The sequence below is a fragment of the Rhinopithecus bieti genome, unplaced genomic scaffold (assembly GCF_001698545.2).
Source record: "Rhinopithecus bieti isolate Rb0 unplaced genomic scaffold, ASM169854v2 scaffold_12478, whole genome shotgun sequence".
Lineage (NCBI taxonomy): Eukaryota > Metazoa > Chordata > Mammalia > Primates > Cercopithecidae > Rhinopithecus > Rhinopithecus bieti.
In genome coordinates, this window is record NW_016807367.1 from 1739884 (window position 1) to 1763612 (window position 23729).

General features: G+C 38.7%; 1 protein-coding gene across 1 annotated transcript in view; it reads left to right on the plus strand.

The window, feature by feature from the left end:
* The first annotated feature begins 3 nt into the window (after positions 1 to 3).
* ANAPC10 (anaphase promoting complex subunit 10) overlaps positions 4 to 23729 on the plus strand; it is a 129740-nt gene continuing 106014 nt past the window's right edge. Inside the window, exons 1-3 of the mRNA XM_017881531.1 lie at positions 4 to 91; positions 2093 to 2219; positions 16787 to 16877. Of these exons, the coding sequence (XP_017737020.1) occupies positions 2105 to 2219; positions 16787 to 16877 (206 nt within the window). The 5' untranslated portion in view covers positions 4 to 91; positions 2093 to 2104. The remainder of the gene's footprint in view (positions 92 to 2092; positions 2220 to 16786; positions 16878 to 23729) is intronic.

Consider the following 23729-nt stretch of genomic DNA (forward strand, 5'->3'; position numbering starts at 1 on the left):
CAGGCTGTCCGAGGAAGCCGAGTGGGAGTGGCACGGAACTGCTGGGGGTCCTGAGAACCTGAGTTTCGGCAAGCAGCCGGGTCTGGAAACTGTGAGTGTGTGGGCTTTTTTCCCGACTTCAAGTGTGGTCCTAGCGTAAACAGATGCATTCACCTCCCCGGTTTCAATCTTCTTTTATGTTCGCGCTTTCCTCAAGGCCCGTGGGTCAGGAGTGGAGCCTTAGTTATTCTAGCACGCTAGAGGTGTCAATAGGACCAACAGAGTATGGTCCCGACACGGCTTGCTGTTGCGCGCTCTCCTAGGCCTCAACTCCCTCTCATCTGTGTGGTCAGTTCAAGGCCTGGAATCCAATCTTTTCCGAGCTCCGTATTTTATCCACTTGGTGGCGTCCAGTCCCAAGTCCGGCAGTTGAATTCTACCCTAAAGATGGGCTTTCTTTCTTTTTTTAGATGAGAGGACATTCAGTTAGTAATGATCATTGCAGGTTAAATAGTCTTGCCCTAGATGTCACCTGACTTGCAGGCAAGTGACAAATAACTAGTTCATGACTGAACCTATTCACCTATTTATTCATTCAGTAAATTACTTATTGAGCGTTTAAGCCTCAGGCCTTGTCAACGTTTACAGTCCATTGTCTCTGCTGTTATTTAGTATCAAATGCTTGTTTGCCGATTAGAGAACAACTTCGGATACAATGGGAGGTGTCAGAACTATTGCACCTATTTTGAATAGCGTATATAACGATGTTCAGTAGCAGTGACTGCGCTACCAAAGCAGTTTTACATATTGTTCGTGATCCGATATTGAAGTGTTTTTTCACGTATGAATGGACTTACGAAAATTAACAAAAGATGTGAAAGATGAGGTCATCCTTTTTAGAATGGGCCAGTTATTCACTTCAAAATCTTGAAGCCATTTTCTTGACCTTATCTTCTATGGTAAGAGCATTTGTAAGTGAACTTTTAACATTTTTTCTTTTCTTTTTTTTTTTTTTTTTTTTTTTAGGACAGAGTCTTGCTCTGTTACCCAGGCTGGAGTGCAGTGGCACGATCTGGGCTCACTGCACCCTCCGCCTCCCAGCTCAGGTGATCCTCCTGCCTCAGCCCCTCTGGGACTACAGGTGTGTGCCGCCACACCAGGCTGATATTTTGGAATTTTTTTAGAGACAGGGTTTCACCATATTGCCCAGGCTGGTCTCGAACTCCTGGGCTCAAGCAATCCACCTGCCTTGGCCTCCCAACCTGCTGGGATTACAGGTGTGAGCCACCGGGCTGGGCCTTAAATAAAACTTTGACAGTTAGAGGGCAGGTATGACTGTTCTCTGCGTCACTTAATGAATATTTAAAATGAGGATCTTAGGGGGGCAATGGGATCACATCTGTAGTCCCAGCAACTTGGGAGGCTGAGATGGGAGGATCGCTTGAAGCAAGGTGTTCAAGACCAGCCTGGGTAACATAGCTAGATCCTGTCTCTAAAAAAAGGAAATTAAGTAAATAAAATGAGGATCAATATTTATGTATTCCTAGAATAAGAGTATTTCAGTCTGACTTTTCTAGGGCTAAAAGTCATTTGAATTTTCAGTCATAGAAGTATAGAACTGCATAGCATTGTAGAATTAAAAATCATCAAGTGAACCTATTTGACAGAAAAGGAAATAAAACCCAGACCTATTCAAAGTCTAGGCTAATTAAAGGAGATACTGAAGCCAAAACTTTGATTCTGTGCTCTTTTGACTACTGTAACTCCCTGCTTTGCATATCTGGTCATATGAAACAAAACCTGAATTCCTAAGATTTTATTTATTTAAAATAGAGGTGGGGTCTTGCCATGTTGCCCAGGCTGGTCTTGAACTCCTGGGCTCACATGATCCTCCTGTCTCAGCCTCCCAAAGTGTTGGGATTACAGGTGTAAGCCCCCATGCCCAGCCCCTGAGATTTAAATTATAGTAATTTAATTATATTAACTGCATTCTTCAGAATAAATGATTAATGTCAGGGTATATGAGTTCCATTAAGTTTTTATTGGTAAAAACCTTTATGTAGAAAGATGCCCAATTCCTGATATAATGTGTGCATTCTTTTTTTCTACATAGAATATCTTAAAAATGACCACACCAAACAAGACACCTCCTGGTGCTGACCCTAAGCAGTTGGAAAGGACTGGAACAGTACGGGAAATTGGGTCACAAGCTGTTTGGTCACTCTCATCTTGCAAACCAGGTAAAAACAAAAAAGCTGTTGGAAATAGTCACTTGCAGTTTCCTTGTACAATCCTCTCCCCTTATCCCAGGGGATACATTCCAGGACTCCCAGTGGATGCCTAAAACCATGGATAGTACTGAACCCTTTCTATATTAATACTATGTTTTTTCCTATACATAAATATCTGTGATAAAGTGTAATTTATAAATTAGGCACAGTAAGAAATTAACAATAATAGCTAATAATAAAATAGAACAGTTATAACAATAGAAGTAATAAAGTAATAAAAGTTTTGTGAAAGTGGTCTCTCTCGCTCTGAAAATATTGTATTGTATTGTACCCTTCCTCCTGTAATGAGGTGAGAGATAAAATGTCTATGTGATGGGTGCGAGCAAGGCAAATAATATAGGTGTTGTGATGTAGCGTTAGGCTACTATTAACCTTCTGACAATACTTCAGAAGGAGGAGCATCTGCTTCTGATGATTCTGGATCATCAAGCCATGATTATATTGAATTGGATGTCAGGAGCAGATGATATTGATGACGAATGGTCAGGTAATATATACAGTGTGAATATGCTGGACAAAGTGGTAGATATGCTGGACAAAGGGGTGGATATGCTGGACAAAGTGATGATTTATGTCTTAGGTGGGTTGGAGCAGGATGGTGAGAAATTTCTTCACACTACTCAGTGCACAGTTTAAAACTTGACAATTATTTCTTTCTTTCTTTTTTTTTTTAAATGGGACTTTTTTTTTTTTTTTTTTTGAGACGGAGTCTGGCTCTTCTGGCTCTGTCGCCCAGGCTGGGGTGCAGTGGCCAGATCTCAGCTCACTGCAAGCTCCGCCTCCTGGGTTTACACCATTCTCCTGCCTCAGCCTCCTGAGTAGCTGGAACTACAGGCGTCCGCCACCTCGCCCGGCTAGTTTTTTGTATTTTTTAGTAAAGACGGGGTTTCACCGTGTTAGCCAGGATGGTCTGGATCTCCTGACCTCGTGATCTGCCCGTCTCGGCCTCCCAAAGTGCTGGGATTACAGGCTTGAGCCACCGCGCCCGGCCACCAATTATTTATTTCTGGAATTTTCCTTTTAATGTTTTGAACCGTGATTGACCAAGGGTAACTGAAACTGCGGAAAGTGAAACTGCAGATAAAGATACTACAGTACACTGGTCTGATTTTAATATTCCTTTTGTTTAGATGCTTTATTTTAATTCTGATGCACTGGATTTTTTTTATCTTATATCTCTGTCCAATTTCTTTACTAATCCCTTGTTAGATTTAACTACATATGTCATAAGGTCTCCTCTTTTCCTCCTCTCTCTCTGCTATGATTCAGTTGTTATTTAGGTTTTTTTTTTTTTTGCCATTTCTCTCAATTGGATAAGTGAGTGATAGCATATGTCAGAATACTTTCCTTTTAGTCTTCATTGGGATAGAATTCTTGGGTGGCCGTCCTTTTCTCTCAAAAATTTATGAATGCTATTTCACTATCTTCTTTTGGCATGTTGTGGGTAGAAAGGCCTATGCCTACCTCTCTTTTTTTTCCCTAAGTAACTTGTTTTTTCTGGAAGCATCTAAGGTTTTTCTCTTTATTGTTGAGTTCATGGCATTTGCCAGGATATCTTTTCTCACCCTTGTAATCCATAATTTGATAGGCAGTTTTCATCTGCAGACTCAAGCTTGGAGAAATTTCTTTAGCTTGAGGAACTTTATAATATTATTAGTTTAGTAGTCTTTCAGAAACTTTTATTATTTACACTTTATGACTGCTGTATCCATCCTGTCAACCAAGCCTCTTCTGTTTCCCCTCAAGATTCCCTTTTCTCTCTTTTTATGAGTACTTTATTGAGGTATAATTTACATACTCTAAAACTTGTCCTTTTTAGGTGTACAGTTCTATGAATTTTTCAGACATGTACAGTCATATAAGCAGCATTATAGTCAAATATGTAACGTTGCCATCATCCCACAAAATTCCCTCATGTCTCTTTATGGTCAGTCTTCTGGGCCTTTCCAAGCCCCTGACAGCTCTAATCTGTTTTGGGTCCCTTTGGTTTCAGCTTTCCCAGAATGCTAATATAAATGTAATCATATTGTGTAACTTATTGGTTCTATCATCTTTCATTTAATATAATTCACTTGTGAGTTTTGCTGTTGCACATATCTGTAGTTTGTTCCTTTTTATTGTTGATTACTGTTCCACCATATGGGTGTACCTGTTTGTTCATCCATTCACCAGATTTGGAGTAGGTAGCTTTCAGAATGGTCCCCAGTTTTCTTGCCTTCTGTTATTCATGCCCTTCTGTGGACCCCTTCCAGACTGTATCAGGATTGGTCTCTGGGACCAGTAGAATAAGGCAAAACTGATGGTATATGACTTTTGAGACTAGATTGTAAAAGACATTGTGTCTATTATTTCTTCAATTATTTCTTTTGCCCTATTCCTTCTCTATTAGAATCTGGGAATCTAATTATACATGTGGTAGACCAGTTGGTATTATCCCACAGCTTTTGGGTACTCCATTGGCCTGTTTTCAAATCCGCTGCATTTGTCTTTGGCTTTATTGAATATACTGATAATTCTGCCTAAGAAATTTTTCATCTGTGATATTTTTTATTTGTAGCTCTTAGAGTTTTCATTTCTATTGAAATTCCTGTCTGTTAACACAGTTCATCTACCTTTCTAGGTTTTTTTTTTTTTTAAACATCTTAGTCATAGTTATCGTTATTTAAGATTCTTGTCTGGTAGTTCCAACAACTGGGTCATCTCTAGGTCTGTTTCTATTTATGATAATTCTGTTTTTCTTTCTGTCAGTCATTTTTTTATGTGCAGATTAGTAGATACTGAGATAAATAGTATTTACACCTTGAAATGGATGCCTTTTTTCTATCATTTGTCCTTTATTGTGGTATTTGCATTAGTTAGGAATTGAGCTGAGTTTGAGTTTTGTTTTGCTGTGGTTACCTTCAGTGTCTCACAGGCTTCAAATTCCTCTAAAGATATCCTGTGCTTATTGTGGGACCATTGTGCCAGAGACATTTTCTTATTTTTCTGTGTAATAGTTCCACTCCAGTTTTCCTGTGCTCTGGCGCACACTTGTGCTACAGAGGGTGCCTCTCGCCATGCTCTTGCCCTACCTACAGCTGTAGAATACTGTGTTTTGTTACTCAGTTCAGGGTATGAGAGGCAGGGTGGTTCTCTGTTTTTCTAGTGCAGCAGCAGTCTTACGTAGGCAGTATGTGCCTGGCCTCAGCAATTTGGCCCCTCCTATTCATGACAGCCTTGTATCTGTGGTTGGTCTTTTGTGGAAGAGAGTTTTCTGCCTCACTTTGAGAAAGGACTGTTGTTTGCCCCTCTCTCAGGTGTAGAGGATTGTTTTCTTTTACTCATCATTCAGCAAGGATGGATGTTTATTTGTGTCCTGGCGTCAACAGGGTTGATTTTCCTCCTACAGCAGCTTAAGTCCTTTGTTCTGTGGGAGAGAAGGGTTTGGAGGGAGGGTAGAACTTTTTACTTTCCTTCAGTGGTGGTCAGTCACCTCCTGTATACCTGTACCACTGACTTAGGCTCTTTAGTCTCTTGCCCTCTCCCAATCTTTATGTGTAAAGTGAGCACCCTTGCAAAAGAGTCTGAGAGTCAGTGTGAATTCACCTTGTGTTTGGGGCTGTCAGTGTTGCTGTATTGTTATGTTGGCCTGCATTTGGTCTTTGTCAAGTGATGAAAGTTATACTTGATTTCTTCTTATGTGTTTATTTGGTCTCTGTTCCTTCCTCCTATGCTCTACCACACTTGGGACAATCTGTAATCTTTTTTCTCCTGGGAATGGGGGCTGCCCCATTCTTGGATTTCAGGCTGTCTTGTAGGAGTTTGTAGTTTATCCAGCTTTTTCTTGTTGTTTGGAGGGAACTGATTTTTTTAAATTTAAATTTTAAGCTTAAGTTCTGGGGTACATGTATAGAATGTACGGATTTGTGACATAGGTAAATGTGTCCCATGGTGATTTGCTGCACCTATCAACTTATCACCTAGGTATTAAGCCCAGCATGCATTAGCTATTTTTCCTAATGCTCTTCCTCCCCCAGCCCCATCCTGACAGGCTGTAGTGTATGATGTTCCCTTCCCTGTGTCCATGTGTTCTCATTGTTTAGCTCCCACTTATAAGGGAGAATATGTGATGTTTGGTTTTCTGTTCCTGTGTTAGTTTGCTGAGGATAATGGCTTCCAGCTTCATCCATGTCCCTGCAAAGGACATATCTCATTCCTTTTTTGGCTGGATAGTACTCCACGTGTTTACACTGTTGGTGGGAATGTAAATTGATTCAGCCATTGTGGAAGACAGTGTGGCGAGTCCTCAAAGATGTAGAACCAGAAATACCATTTGACTCAGCAATCCCATTACTGGGTATATACCCAAAAGAATATAAATTATTCTGTTACAAAGGTACATGCACATGTATGTTCATTGCAGTACTATTCACAATAGCAAAGATGTGGAATCAACTCAAATGCTCAAAAGACTGAATAAAGAAAATGTGGTACATATACACTATGGAATACTGTAGGGTGATTTTCCCCTTCCCCCATTTTTTAAAAGCTTTTCCAGCTTCCTCTTAGGTTGCTTTGGAATTCCTTAATATCCATTATCATATCAAATATTCCTATAAATATGCTTAAATTGAACATCTTTCACTGTTTGATCTAATAGTATAACTAGACTGGGGCTATATTGTGTCAGTAATGAGATATGAATCAGTGCTAGTTGAACTCCTTTGGTAAAGTTTACCTTCTTTGGTAAACTAGCACTGATTCGTACCTCATTACTAACACAATATGGCACCAGTCACTGGTTTGAAGAGAGCAACACATGTCACCAGTTCCCTGAAGACGCCCCACTGCTTTGACATCTTGGAGGTGCAGAAGAGATAGTTATTGCTACTACAAGAGTGGCAGGATCACTTAAAAATTGTTGAGTATGAAATTCATGAAGTTCATTAGTGCAATGTCATATGTCTTACTTCACGTGATTTTGAGCTTTGAGTCCATCAGTGAAATATCATATGATTAGCACTTTACATATTAAGGATGACTACTCTTTATAAACAGGAAGCTGCATGAGAAAGTGATTGCTCGATCTTTGCTTCTCTAGGGTCAGATATTTTTCAGTTTAAGTCAGCAGATGGTGCTGAGATTTGTAACTCAAATTTGTTAGAGATTGAAAGACAAAAAAGACACAATCCCTTACTGTCAAGGACTTCACAATTTAGTGGAGGAAGTATAGCTTTAAACTATTACTACACAATGTAATAATTAATAACTTTGATTTAGTGCTTGCTGAGTGATAGGTTCTGTTTTAAGAACTTTTTACATGCATAAAATAACCAGTTATCTCAGTAAAGTTTTCAAAAGTTATATGAAGTTGTACTATTTCTTTTCTTTTTTTTTTTTTTTGAGACAGAGTCTTGCTGTGTCACCCAGGCTGGAGTACAGTGGCATGATGTCAGCTCACTGCAAGCTCCGCCTCCTGGGTTCACGCCATTCTCCGCCTCAGCGTCCCAAGTAGCTGGGACTACAGGTGCCTGCCACTCCCCTGTCGCTCATTTTTCGTATTTTTAGTAGAGACGGGGTTTCTCTGTGTTAGCCAGGATGATCTCTTGACCTCGTGATCCACCCACCTCGGCCTCCCATAGTGCTGGGATTACAGGCATGAGCCACTGCACCCAGCGAAGTTGTACTATTTCTTTTACCATTTTCCAAATGAGGAAACTCTAGTACAGAAAGATTAAGTAGTTTGACAAAGATCACATGATAAGCAGGAAATTCTGGAATTCAAGACAGACTCCACTACATAATACTGCTTTTCACTAAGTATGGGCTCAGTGTAGAAGTAGCCCAAATAAGAAAGTGATTTACTTTGCTTGAAAGGATCATGGAAGTCTTCATGGAGATGATGCTTATTCTGTATGATGAAGCAAGAATAGGATTTCACTAAGGAGATAAAAGCAAGGGAAATGGGACAGTTAGCCCTCTGTATCTGTAGGTTCTAATTTCATGGATTCAACTAACTGAAGATTGAAAATAGTTGGAAAAAACCCATAAAAAATAACAATACAACAACAAAATAACACAAATAGAAAACAACACAGTACAACTTTTACATATTTACATTATATTAGGTATTATAAGTAATCTAGAGATGATTTAAAGTATACAAGAGGAGCCATTTTAAATAAGGGACTTGTGCATCAAAGGATTTTGTTAACCACAGAAGTCCTGGTACCAATCCTTGTTGGATGCCAAGAAATGATAATATGTGCAGAGGTATACAGCTTAAACAAAACATGGCTTATTCAATGAATTTCTTTTATTAAATGAGACTAGAACATAGGGGAATGGCATATGTGAAGCTATATAGTCAGGTAGATGCCTGATTATAGAGGGCTTTATTAAACAGTTCATACTTTACTGTATAGATAATATGAGCAGTTGAAAAGGTAAGTAACGGAGTAAAACAATCAGTGTTTGTTCATATTGGAGAAGTGTGGAGGATAGATTGAAGTGAGGCAAGATTAGAGGTAAAAAGGAAATCAGGAGACATGCTATAAAGGAAGTGATATAAAGGAGAATTTTAAGAAATTTTCAAAATGTTGATATCAGCCTTTGGGAGATATAAATTTACTTGCCTGCTACAGGATGGTAGTTGGCACATGGCTTTGCAGAAATCTTTTTGTATCTTTGGAAATAATGGTTCAATATTTCATTCTGATTAAAGTTGGAATGTGTTTAGTAGATTCAGCTTAGTTGAACACACACCACAAAACAATCTTACAATTCAGCACAGTTGTTAAGTCTCTGCCTAAGAGACTGGAAAAACAAAAGAACAAATTTGTGTTATGACTGCTGCCACGTAATAGGGTCTTTCAAAATAATTTAATCATTTCATAAGCACCAAATTCATCCAATGTTGAAAACAAATTTAGGGGAAAATAGGTACATCTGCTATGCTTAACTATATTTGATACAAATAAGGGATTCAGTATGGCTGTATTTTGTGAACATCTTACAGGACTTATATGCTATTTGTTCCCTGGTTTTTATGAAGACATTGAGTTAATTTTAAGAAACATAATGGGATGTTGTAAGTTCCGTTTTCTTAAAATAAAACTCACTAAATTTTACTGACGTTCATGCTATAACTGACAATTATGGGCCTTTGAGTTAAAGGATTTCTGAGTTGAATAGTGATATTTGCTTTGCGGAAAATAAGACAGCAGTATAATAGAAAATAACTTTTAAGTGGGAGGCTACATTAGATTGTGGGATTATGGGAGGCCTCTTTTATAAGTGAAATTGGCACAGAGACATGAATGTTAAGAAGAATTTATTGTGCAAAGATTTCAGAGAAGAACTTTCTTGACACCAGGAAGTTAGTTCAAAGGCTCTAAGTTAGTTGATTTGGCATTTTAGAGGTTCAGAAAGAAGGCTGTAGGGGTTGGAGAGTAGTGAGTAAGGAGGAGAAATGGTAGATTAGATTGGAAGTATAATTAGACATAAGCCAGATTATATGAACTCTTATAGGCCCTGAAAAAGAGTATTGATATTAAGTACAAAGGGAAACCACTGGAGGTGTTAAGCAGGAGAGGAAGATGATCTGATACAGAGTTTTTAAAAAGTCACTCTGTCCACTATGGATAATGTTGGTAGTGGCATAATGGTGGAGACCAATGGAGGAAATGATATTATAGTAATTTATGTTAGAGATGATGTTTATTTGGACTAGACTTAAATGGAAAGAAATGATGGCTTTGGGATATATTTTTAGAGGTGGAATAGTTATGATTCATTGGAGGAAACCTTCAGAGTGACCTTTCTGGCAGAACAACTCATACTGTTTCCTGAGTTGAAAAAGAAGGAGGGAGAGGAGAGAGTAAATAGATATTGGGTCAAAAAATAAATGATTTATATATGTTAATTTTGAGATGCCTAATTATTTTTCTAGTTGAAGTGTTCAGTAGGCAATTGACTGTAGAAGCTGGGAACTCTGCTTAAAGTTCTGGGAGATATAAATTTGAAGGTCATCAGTGTGCCGATGATATTCTAAGGGAACTGGACTATAACTCACCGAGGGAGCGAATTTAGAGGAAAGAATAAAGCTTTGGGACACTTCAAGATAAAGAGATCTGGCAGAATAGTGGAAGAGGTGTCAACAAAGGATACGAAGAAGTAGCTAGTGAACTAGGAGGAAAACCAGGAGAGTGGGAAATCATGGATAGAAGTCAGGAGGAAACAAGTGTTTCAGGAAGTTAGTTAATTCTTCATCTCTCTTTTATTTTTATTCTTTGAGATGAAGTCTCCCTCTGTCGCCCAGGCTGGAGTGCAGTGGTGTGATCTCTGCTCACTGCAACCTCCACCTCCAAGGTTCAAGTGATTCTCCTGCCTTAGCCTCCCAGGTAGCTACAATTACAGGTGTGCACCACCACACCCAGCTAATTTTTTATATTTTTAGTGGAGACAGGGTTTCACCATGTTGGCCAGGCTGGTCTGAAACTCTTGACCTCAAGTGATCTGCTCGCCTCAGCCTCCCAAAATGCGGGGATTATAGGCATGAACCATTGCACCTGGCCTCATCTCTTTATTGTTGCACTAATACTTCATATTATAATTTATCTGCTTAAATCTATCAGTGCTGTCCATTAGAACTTAGTGCACCATGCAATGAGGTAACCACTAGCTACATGAAACTATTGAACACGTCAAATGTTACTACTGTTACTGAGGAACCAAATTTTTAATTTTACTTAGTTTAAATGTATATAGCCACAGTGTAGGTCTAGTGCAGGATATAGATGAACTTCTCTACAGAGACCATTTGTTATCTATCTTTAGGTCTTCAGAGTTAAGACATTTGCCTCAGTTAAAATAGCCCCCTAGCAGAGGAGGTTGAGGCTGCAGTGAGCTGTGATCGTATTACTGTACTCCAGCCAGGGCAACAGGGTGAGCCCTGTCTCAAAAAAAAAAAAAAAAAGCCCCTTAGCGAATGTGAAAGTAGTTGTGTTAATAGATATGCTTGAAAAGAGAGTGACCGTTTGATTCATAAAGGCAGTCTAAGCTGGGCTGCTCAAATATTTCTCTACTGGTGTTGTATTAGTGCTCTCACTGCACTAATGCTGCTTAGCAAACAACCCTGGTCTCTCAGTGGCATGATCAACCGAATTTACTTTGTGCTTTGGTGATGGCTTGGCTTTAGGCTGTGACTCAGGTTCAGATCTGCTCCATTTGTCCAGGCATATTCTCTTAGTGGAGTGCAGAGCATTCAGAAGACCAGGCCAGACTTTGCAAGCACATTTACAACCTCTGCTTGTGTCACAGTGTATTGTAAGTCGTAATTTAGCCCCAATATTGACTGGAGTGCAGAATCATATCCCTCCCATGAAGAGTGGGGAGAGAAGCATTAATATTTACCAAACAATAACAGTAACCGTAGATGAATACTGATTTTTCTTTTCTTTAGGGCAGTTGTTCTCACCAGGGGATGCTTGGGATGCTTTTACCCTCCAGGGTACAAAGTCTGGAGATATTTTTGATTGTTGTGATTACTGGGGACATAAGGGTGGGGGGAGTTGGGGAGTTGGGGGAGTGTTTCTATTGGCATCTAGTGGGTAGAGCCCAGGGATACAGCTAAATACCTTTCAATGCACAGGACACCCCCTGTACCAAACAAAGCATTACTCAGTCCAAAATATCAGTAGTGCCGTGATTGAGAAACCTTGCCTTCGAAGAGTAATTCTAACATTTTAGCATGCATCAGAATCACCTAGAGGATTTATTAAGACATAAACTCTCAAAAGGGCTGAGCTCTCAAAGTTTCTGATGTATATCTAGAATTCTTTACAAGTTCCCAGGTGATAATGATGCTGTTGGTCTAGGAATGACACTGTACGAACCACTGCATTAGAGAACCAGTACATCATATAAAAGTTTTTTTTTCTGTGTAATATTGTTATTTGTGTGGATTTTCCTGATACCTGTTAAAGTAGTTATTATTGATATGTCTTTGTTTTAGTTCTTTTGTTTAAATTAAAATAATTCAGGGCCGGACACGATGGCTCATGCCTGTAATCCCAACACTTTGGGAGACTGAGGCGGGTGGATCACTTGAGGTCAGGAGTTTGAGACCAGCCTGGCCAACATGGTGAAACCTCATCTGCACTAAAAATATAAAAATTAGCTGGGTGTGTTGGCCGGTGCCTGTAATCCCAGCTACTCTGGGGGAGGCTGAGCAAGTCTTCACTCTTGCGACCTTCATATTTTAGACTTTTATTTTTTGAAGCTCTGCCCACTTGCAAAGGTGAGCTTCAGCTACCTGCAACAGTCGCTTCTGGGAATTGCTTGAACCCAGGAGATGGAGGTTGCAGTGAGCCGAGATCGTGCCACTGCACTGCAGTCTGGGTGACAGAGCTAGACTCCATCTTAAAAAAAAAAAAGAAAAAAGGAATTCAGATGCAATACTGAGTGGGAAGCTTTGGAAAAGAGATTGAGACATGGCATTGGCACATAAGCAGATGTTTGTAAGAGGTTCTGTTTGTAAGACGTATCGAGGAAGCAAAAGTTGGTGATCATACTTAGTATTTCAGGCATAAAGATTTAGACTAATCAGTACTTGAAGATATTAGACCTGCTTAGTTGTACTACGATACTTTCTAAGCAGTAACTTAGAGACAAATTTTAAATGATCAGTTTTGAATTATAGGACATCGCTTATCCTGAATAAATTATTCAGATTTTGTTTAATGTTTTAGCATTTAAAGAACAAATACTGTTTTATGAACCTTTTTGAGCACATGCATAATAAAGTTGTGAAATGAAGGAGAAAAAAAACCTGGCTGAGGTAGCTAAAATAAAATCAGTGGGAAAAAAAAAAAAACATTTTAATCAATAGAACATTAAACTGTGGAGCTTTTAAGGAACAATTGTGATTTAGTTGTCCTTTATTAGGGAACTCATAAACCAGTACTAAAAAGAAAGAGAGTTAAGATCTATAACTCTTTATATTGGAGGTAAAAGTTTTTTTTTTTTGTTGGGTTCTCGCACTGTTGCCCAGGCTAGAGTGCAGTGGTACAGTCATGGCTCACTGCAGCCTTGAACTCCAGGACTCAAGTGATCCCCCTGCCTCAGTCACATGAGTACCATCACACCTGGCTAAGCTTTTTATTTTTTGTATAGACAGTGTTTCACTATGTTGCACAGGCTGGCAAAACAGCTTTTTATCTTGTAACTTGCATAACTCAATATTCTGGATTAGCTTTAGCAATATTGTATAAAGAACGAAGCATGATTTGAAGCGTCACTGTCCAATAGAACATGTAATGTGAAATATATATACAAGTTTCATGTGGAATTTTATAGTAGCTACATTTAAAAGGGCTAAAAAATAAGTGAAATTAATTGTAATAATATTTTTTAATCTAGTATAACTGAAATATTATTACTAATGACGTATTTTACATTTTGTCCTAATCTTCAAACCAGTGTGTATTTTACAGTTATAGCACATCTCAATTTGGATTTGCTATATTTCAAATAGCCACATGTGGCTAGTGGCTACCATATTCGACAGTGCATATTTAAGAGTTATGGAACAAGTAATAGCCCAATTTTTACATTTTATGGACGTATATGGCCCAGGACGGCTTTGAGTGTGGACCAAATTAGTAAACTTTCATAAAACATTATGAATTCTTTTTTTTTTTTTTTAGTTAATCTGCTATTGTTAATGTTAGTGTATTTTATGTGTGGCCCAAGAGAGTTCTTCTTCCAGTGTGGCCCAGGGAAGCCAAAAGATTAGACGCCCCTGGTCTATGTGATCTGGCTCCTTTCATATGTCTGGCTCATTTCCTGCTTCACACCAGTGTATAGCCTTAGCTCTTGAAGGACCCACTGTTGTTTTCCATATATACCATTTTTTTTGATTTGTGACATTACGTGCTTATCTCTCTGCTGAATGCCCTTGAATCTTACCATTCTACCTCTTTATCTAGCTAACTAGTACTTTGAAATTCAATGCAAAACTCATTTTCTCTGGATAAACTTCTTTTATCCACTAGTATGTGCAATAAAGGCAGCAGATGCAAAGTTAAGATACACATCCATTCATGTTTGGATTACGTGGAACAGACATAGTGTTAATATCCATAATAGTGACTGAGTGTGGTGGCACATGCCTGTGGTCCCAGCTACCCAGATGACTGAGGTGGGAGGATTGCGTAAACCCAGCAGGTCATGGCTGCAGTGAGTTTTGATGGTGCTACTGCATTCCAGCCTGTGTGTCAGAGCAAGACCCTGTCTCAAAAAGAAAAAAGACAAGATCTGTAATAGTAAAAAGTGTTGTGAATAATTAAAAGACCAAAGTTTATTGAAGATATAGGAGGATATGAATAAGCATGAAAATATAAATATTAATAAATGTGAAATACAATTTTTTTATCTCTCAGGTGAGTAAATATTTAAAAGATTAACTGCATTTTTGCATGGTTGCAGAGCAGTGCTTTCCAACAGAAATGTAACACAAACCACGTATGTAATTTAAAATTATCTAGCAACCACATTAAAAAAATTTTATAAAAGTGCAGTTATTCTGTTTTTCTCAGTATGTTCAAAATATCACTTCAACATATAATCAACGTAAAACATTAAATATATATTTAAAGTTTTATCATACAAAGTCATCAAAATCTAGTATATTAATTTCAGAACATATCAACTTTTACTAGCCATTCAGAGGGAATAGATATTCTTTTACACTTTTGGTGAGGAAATGTTTTGGAGGACAATTTGGCAATATTTATCAAATTAAAGATTCAAATGACCCAGGATTCTATTCCTAGAAATCTATTCTCTAGAAATAACATATATTTAAAGAATATAGACAGATAGGTATTTTTTGCAGTATTGTTTGTATAAGCAAAACATTGGAAACAACCCAAATGTTCTGCAGGGGTGTGGTGAGATAATTATGATATTTCCAGACAGTGGTGGACTATACAACCTTAAAAAATATGGAAGCTGTTTATGTCGAGTTATGTGAGCTAATAAATATTAGATTATTTAACATATATAAAATGTTTAGAATGTGCCTGGCTCATAGTTAATGTGATATCAGTGTTTGTTATTATTATGAATTTATTGATATGGAATAAATATTCATATGGAAAAAAATCTCCAGATATGTTAAGTAAAATTAAAAAACACCAACATACAAAGCTATTTATTATATGCTATCATTTGTGTAAATAAAGGGGAATAAAAAGAATACATATATGACTGCTTGTATATGCATATAGTATCTGTGGAAGGGCATGCAATAAACTGAGAACATTAATTATATTTGGAGAGGAGAATGAGATGGTAGATAGTGACTTTTCACTGTGTCCTGTTCCTTTTGTATTTGTTCCATAATGAATATATTACTTAGTGTAAAATTGAAATGTAAATTAAACTTATTTCTCTTATTGAAAAGTATGCATTTTACAATTAAATCAGGTTCATTTCTAGAATTAGTATGAATTATTGTGGTTTTAATCAGGAAAAATCACAGGATTGTACAACTTCATTTATCTAGAATGGCTGGAGAATGTGGAATTCTGGGTAAAATTAATTTTGAGTAATCAGAATTTTAATCAGAAACATTTGGTTTCAAAATATATATGCCTTTTGAAAATATTTCTAAGTCATCCTTTTTCTTGTCTCAGTAAGTATGGCATATTGAACTTACCAGAATGTGTTGATTTTTGAGGATTTTGTGCTTAGTCATTCTTACTATCAGCTTGCAAAAGCATAAGAAACTGAGTTTGAATACATACATTCTTTAAAATATATCCGGCTGTACGTGGTGACTGACGCCTGTAATCCCAGCACTTTGGGAAGCTAAGGCGGGTGGATCCCCTGAAGTTGGGAGTTCGAGACCAACCTGACCAACATGGAGAAACGCCTTCTCTACTAAAAATATGAAATTAGTTGGCCATGGTGACACTTGCCTGTAATCCCAGCTACTTGGCGGGCTGAGGCAGGAGAATCACTTGAACCTGGGAGGTGGAGGTTGTGATGAGCCGAGATTGTGCCATTGCATTCCAGCCTGGGCAACAAGAGTGAAACTCCATCTCAAAAAAAATAAATAATATCTCCTAGAAAATGTTTTTTAAAAAGGTGACAACAAAATAACTCGATCCTAATATAGGCTTTGTATGTGCAAGTGATATTTCTTTAAGAGTTGAGCTCTGAATAAAAGGGTAGAAGAATTCTGGTTAATTTAAATTTCACAGCTGGGTGCTATGGCTTATGCCTGTAATCCCTGCACTTTGGGAGGCCAGGGCAGGAGGATCACTTGAGGCTGGGGGTTCAAGGCCAGCCTGGGCAACACAGCAAGACCCTGTCTACAAAAGAAATAAAATAAAATAAAAAATAAATTTAATATTTCTGACTGTTCTGTTTATCAAAATTTCTGGACAAGTACATATGTTAATTTTATATTTCTCATGTATAGTTCTTGCTTTTTCACAGGCATTTATTGACACTTTTGGTGTTTTTAGGATTTGGAGTGGATCAGTTACGAGACGACAATCTAGAAACTTACTGGCAATCAGATGGTTCCCAGCCTCATTTAGTGAACATCCAATTCAGGTAATACATTTTCAAATTTTTCATCTAGTGTTGGTTATAGACAAAGAAATCTATTTTATTTACATAAAACTAAAGATAGAAATTACAATGAAATACACTTTTAAACTCTGAAGTCTTAGAGATTATTTTTCTGTTCAGTTAGATCATTAGCATTTCAAATTTACTCTGTCTTATTTTTTATGAATTTTCTTATGGTATGTTGCATAGTTCCTTTTATGTAGATATTTCTCAAATATACTTTTCAATATAATTTATTTTTTGAAGGTACTTCCAGTAAAATATGTTTTGCTTGTGGCCCAATACAGTGCCTTGATGTATCATATTAAGTAAACCCTGAGTGGTGATTGTAAGTTTTTTAGCTGTGGAGTATTCATATAACTTCTCAAATTTTTACTTTTATTTGGGAAAAAAAAATTTAACTTAGAACCTTTCAGGACATTTTCCTTTTATAATGCTTTTGAGGGGAAAGGAAAACAGCCACATGTTTGTCAATGCTTTGAATGTATTTATTATCAAATTTTTAAAATTTTAAATAGAGACAGTTGACCACTATGTTGGCCAGGCTGGTCTCGAACTCCTGGCCTCAAGCATTTCTCCCACCTCAGCCTCCCAAAATGCTGGTGTTCCAGGCATGAACCACTGGGCCTGGCTGAATTTATTGACATAGTTGGAAACCAGTTAACTCGGCTATCTTGTTCCATTTACACCATCTTTTTTGTTTTGTTTTGTTTTGTTTTTGAGATGGAGTTTTGCTTTTGTTGCCCAGGCTGGAGTACAATGCCGTGATCTCGGCTCACCGCAACCTCCGCCTCCCAGGTTCAAGCAATTCTCCTGCCTCAGCCTTCCAAGTAGCTGGGATTACAGGCATGTGCCACCACGCCCGGCTAATTTTGTATTTTTAGTAGAGATGGGGTTTCTCTATCTTGGTCAGGCTGGTCTCGAACTCCTGACCTTGTGATCCACCCGCCTTGGCTTCCCAAAGTTCTGGGATCATAGGCATGAGCCACTGCACCCGGCTTATACCAGCTATTTTAACGTTCTATAGCATTGTATTTTTAGTTGTTTGTTTTTGTTGTCCTAGAGTACAAATCAACAAATTTCCAGCAAGCCAGATAGTGAATATTTTAGGCTTTGTGGGCCATCTTATCTGTTTTGCAGCTCCAGTGCTCAGTTCAAGTATTATAGCACAAAGGCGGCCCTACACAGGCGTAAATGACATAATTTAGGTGTTCTCATTAAATTTTATCTTACAAAAGCAGACGTTAGGCAGGATTTATTCATTTTCCTTCTGACTTCCATTTTAGGTTAAGGGAGTACATGTGCAGGTTTGTTACATGGGTAAATTGCCTTTTGCTGGGGTTTGGTGTACAAATTATTTCGTCATGCGGGTAGTAAGCATAGTACCTGGTAGGTACTATGCTTACCTGATTCGGTCCTCATCTTCTTCCTTTCCTTTACCTCAAGTAGGCACCCATGTCTGTTGTTCCCTATTTTGTATCTATATGTATTCAATGTGTGTTTCTTTTTTTTTTGAGACGGAGTCTCACTCTGTTTCCCAGGTGGAGTGCAGTGGCACGATCTCTGCTCACTGCAACCTCCACCTCCCAGGTTCAAGCGATTCTCCTGCTTCAACCTCCCAAGTAGCTGGGATTACAGGTGCCCGCCCGCCATCACGCCTGGCTAATTTTTGTATTTTCAGTAGAGACAAGGTTTCACCATGTTGGCCAGGCTGGTCCCAAACTCCCGACCTCAGGTGATCCACCCGCCTCGGCCTCGCAAAGTGCTGGGATTACAGGCATGAGCCACCGCACCCAGCCATGTATTCAATGTTTAGTTCCCACTTATTTTTTTTTTTTTTTTATTTTTTTATTTTTTTGAGACGGAGTCTTGCTCTGTCGCCCAGGCTGGAGTGCAGTGGCCAGATCTCGGCTCACTGCAAGCTCCGCCTCCCGGGTTTACGCCATTCTCCTGCCTCAGCCTCCCGAATAGCTGGGACTACAGGCGCCTGCCACCTCGCCCGGCTAGTTTTTTGTATTTTTTAGTAGAGACGGGGTTTCACCGGGTTAGCCAGGATGGTCTCGAGCTCCTGACCTCGTGATCCGCCCGTCTCGGCCTCCCAAAGTGCTGGGATTACAGGCTTGAGCCACCGCGCCCGGCCTAGTTCCCACTTATAAGTGAGGACATGCAATATTTGGTTTTCTGTTTCTGTGTTGTCTTAGGATGCCAGCCTCCAGCTGCATCCATGCTGCTGCAAAGGACATGATTTCGTTCTTTTTTATGATTGTGTGATGTTCCATGGTGTATATGTACCATATTTTATTTATCTAGTCCACTGTTGATGGGCATCTAGGTTGATTCCATGTCTTTGCTATTGTGAATAGTGCTGCAGTGAACATGTGTGTGTATTTGTCTTACGGTGAAATGATTTAAATCCTTTTGGGTATATAACCAGTAATAGGATTGCTTGGTCGAATAGTAGTTAATGTTTTAAATTCTTTGAGAAATCTTCAAGCTGCTTTCCACAATGGCTGAACTAATTTACATTCCTACCAGCAGTGTATAAGCATTGCCTTTTTTTCACAACTTCACCAGCATCTGTTATTTTTTTGACTTTTTAATAATAAACATTCCGAGTGGTGTGTGAAATGGTATCTCGTTGTGGTTTTGATTTATATTTCGCTAGTGATTGGTGAGGTTGACCATCTTTTCATATGCTTGTTGACTGTATGTATACTTTTGAGGAATGTCTGTTCATGTCCTTTGCCCATTTTTTAATAGAGTTGCTTTTTTCTTGTAAATTTAAGTTCCTTATAGATTCTGGTTATTAGACTTTTGTCAGATGCATAATTTGCAAATATTTTTTCCCATCCTATAGGTTATCTGTTTACTCTGTTAATAGTTTCTTTTGCTGTACTGAAGCTCTTTAGTTTAATTAGGTCCCACTTGTCAATTTCCATTTTTGTTTTAATTGCTTTTGGAGTTTTTGTCATGAAGTCTTTATTAAGTCCTATGTTCTAGGTATTTCTAGGTATTTCCTAGGTTTTCTACCTGGGACTTTATAGTTTTTGGTTTTACATTTAGGTCTTTTATAAATCTTGATTATTGTATATGGTGAAAGGGAGGGGTCTAATTTCAATCTTCTGCATATGGCTAGCCAGTTATCCCTGTACAGTTTATTGAATAGGGAGTTCCTTCCCCATTGCTTGTTATTGCCAACTTTGTTGAAGATCAGATGTAGATAATGCAGCTTTATTTCTGGGTTCTCTAACCTGTTCCATTGGTCTCTGTGTCTGTTTTTGTACCAGTACCATGCTCTTTTGGCTACTGTTATTTTGAAGTATAGTTTGAAGTTGAGTAATGTGATGCCTCCAGCTTTGTTCTTTTTGCTTGGTATTGCTTTGGCTATTGAGGCTCTTTTTTGATTCTATATGAATATTAGAATAGTTCTCTAATTCTGTGAAAACTGTCAGTAGTTTGATTGGAATAGCATTGAATCTGTAAATTGCTTTGGGCAGTTATGATCATTTGTTTTTTAAACAATATTGATTCTTCCTATCCATGAGCATGGGATATTTTTCCATTAGTTTGTGTCATATCTGATTTCCTTCAGCAGTGTTTTGTAATTCTTGTAGAGATCTTTTGCTTCCTTGGTTAGCTGTATTCTCAGGTATTTTATTCTTGTTTGTGGCTGTTTTGAGTGGAATTGTGTTCTTGATTTGGCACTCAGCTTGGATGTTACTGGTGTATAGAAATGCTATTGATTTTTGTATATTGATTTTGTATCCTGAAACTTTTCTGAAGTTGTTCATCAGATCTAGGAGTCTTTGGGCAGAGACTATGGGCTTTTCTAGGTAGAGAATTACATTGTCTGCAAACAGAGATAGTTTGACTTCCTCTCTTCCTATTTGAATGGCTTTTATTTTTTCTCTTGCCTGATTGCTGTGGCTAGGACCTCTAGAACTATGTTGAATATAAGTGGTGAGAGTGGGCATCCTTGTCTTGTTCTGGTTCTTAAGGGGAATGCTTCTTCCAGTTTTTGCTTGGTATGATGTTGGCTGTGGGTTTCTCATAGATGGCTCTTATTATTTTGAATTATGATCCTTCAATGCCTAGTTTGTTGAGGATTTTTAACATGAAGAGATGTTGAATTTTATTGAAAGCCTTTTCTGCATCTCTTGAGATGACGATGTGGTTTTTGTTTTTCGTTCTGTTTATGTGATGCACGACATTTGTTGATTTGTATATGTGGAGCCTGTCTTACATCCCAGGAATAAAGCCTCCTTGATTGTGGTGGATTAGCATTTTTTTTGATGCGCTGCTGGATTGAGTTTTCTAGTATGTTATTGAGGATTTTTGTGTCGATGTTCATCGAGAATATTGGCCTGAGGTTTCTTCTTTTACTGGGTCTGTCTGCCAGGTTTTGGTATCAGAGTGATGCTGGCCTTAGAATGAGTTAGGGAGGAGTCCTTCCTTCTCAGTTTTTTGCAATCATTTCAGTAGGATTGATACTAACTTTTTCTGTACTCTGGGGTTCTCTGAATTTCCTGAATTTGAATGTTAACCTCTTTAGTGAGGTTGGGGAAATTTTCATGGACAATAACCTCAAATATATTTTCCAATTTGCTTGTTGTTTCTCCCTCTCTTTCGGGGACCCCAATGAGTTGTAGGTTTGGTCTCTTTACATAATCTCTTATTTCTCCGAGGTTTTGCTCATTTTAAAAAAATTCTTTTAATTTTGTCTAACTGAATTGATTTGAAGAACCTGTCTTTGTGCTCTAAGATTCTTTCCTCAGCTTGGTCCATTCTTCTGTTAACACTTCTGAATGTATAATGAAATCCTTGTAGTGAGTTTTTCAGCACTATCAGATTAGTTTGGTTCTTAAAATAGCTATTTCGTGTTTCAGCTCTTGATTCATTTTACTGGATTCCTTAGATTCCTTGTATTGGATTTCAACTTCCATCTGCATCTTGATGTTCTTCATTGCCATCCAGATTCTGAATTCTGAATTCCAAATGTCTGTCATTTCTGTCATTTCAATCTGGTTAAGAACCATTGCTGGGCAACTAGTGTGCTCATTTAGAGGTGAGAAGACACTCTGTCTTTTAGACTTGCCACAATTCTTGCTCTGTTTTTTTCTCATCTGTGTGGGAAAATGTTCCTTTAATCTTTGAAGTTGTGGTCTGTTAGATGGGACTTCTTTGCTTTTATCTTCTTTGATGTCATGGAGGATTTGATGGTGGTGCAAGTTGGGTTTGGTTGACTGGCTCCATTTCTGGATGATTTCAGGATACCAAGGCTCAGCTCAGCACTTGTGGGTTGAATGCTGTAATCCAGAGGGCCTTTGACCAGACCCAAAACCTTGTTCTCTGGCCCTTCAACTTAAGCAACTGCTGCACTGGAGGGGCCACGATGTTCCCAGTCTGCTGGCAACAACACTCCAATGAGGGGTGCAGTCAAAGCAGTCAGGGGAAGTCTGTGGGCAGACGTATTCTGGCAGCAGCCCATCTGCAAAAGCTTTCTGATGGTTAGGTGGGGTCTGTTGGTGAAAAAACTGTGGCAGTGGCTGCTGGGAAGCACCCCAGTAGGTCATCTGAGGCTGTGCTGCAATCAGACATGGCCAAGCAGGGACCCTGGGAGAGACTGGCAGATAAGGTGTTGCTCAGATCAGACTGGCCCCATTCCATGGGTAAGATAGCCCTATCTTGTCCAGGTCCAACAGTCAACAAAGGCCAAAGCTACCTAGAGGTACATGGCAATCCTTAGGGGACAGGGATCCCTGGCTGTGCTCCACTGCAGCCATTCTCATGCCCAACCCTCTGGGCTCCACACAGGCTGGGGTCCTGTGCCTGCTAACTCTCCCAAGCAGCACTCCCTGCTGGTTCAGATGCCCGTGGGGGTTGTGCGGCCTCCTGCAGCTAGAATTCTGGGGATACATGGTGAGAGTGGACTACTCCATGCCTATTTAATTAATTCCTTCCCCAGGAGCTGCTCAGGGCCAGAAATGAGTCCTGGTGCTCAGCAACCCCATTCAGTGTTCCTAGCTTACTGCCCTTTGAGCCCAGGGTCTGCTTGGTCCTCCCTCTGTCCACTCTCAGTGCCTTCCTTCCGACAGTCTGCTCAGAGTATGCCTGTGTTCTTGATGGTCTGGTCTCTTGGTTTATGAAGCTCTTCCTTGCCGCATCTAGTTGGCCACCTTGGCTCTGATCAACCCTGAGGTTCTTTTTAAATAAAAGTTTTATTTCTTAAGATGGTTGCTAAAATTAAAATGACAGTTAAGTACTAGTCTCTTTATAGTAAATAGTAAATGTATTATAAAGTTATAGTTCTATATTTAATCCACTTCTCCTCCTTCCTTTTGAAGAGTGTAAACTCAAGATGGGAAAGGAGGACAAAGCCAGAAGTGTGAAAGATATTTAAGTAGTTTTAGTTGACAGTGAGTTTAGTTTCAGTTAACAGCGTGATGTGATTGCTAAAAAAGCTAGTATGATTTTGGGGTGCAATAAAGTAAGCATAGAATCTATGAAGAGCTCCTGGTGTGTTGTATTCCGTGTCAGCTTCCCTTGCTAACACTGATAAAGAAGGTCTAGGATGTGCTCAGAAGAGAGTAGGCAGAATAGGGGATTGAAGCCAAACCATAATAAAAAATAATTTGGAACATATGGTCTGCCGAAAACTTTGGGGGACATGGTAGCTTTCTTTCCATAATTTGAAGGATTTATACTTTGTGGAGGAATTAGATTTTTTGTATGTGTCACCTCATAAGAAAAAAACTTCATCCAAAAGGTAAGAGCTACACAAAGACCAGTTATGGCTTAGTATAAAGAAAACTTTTTTTTTTTTTTTTTTTTTTT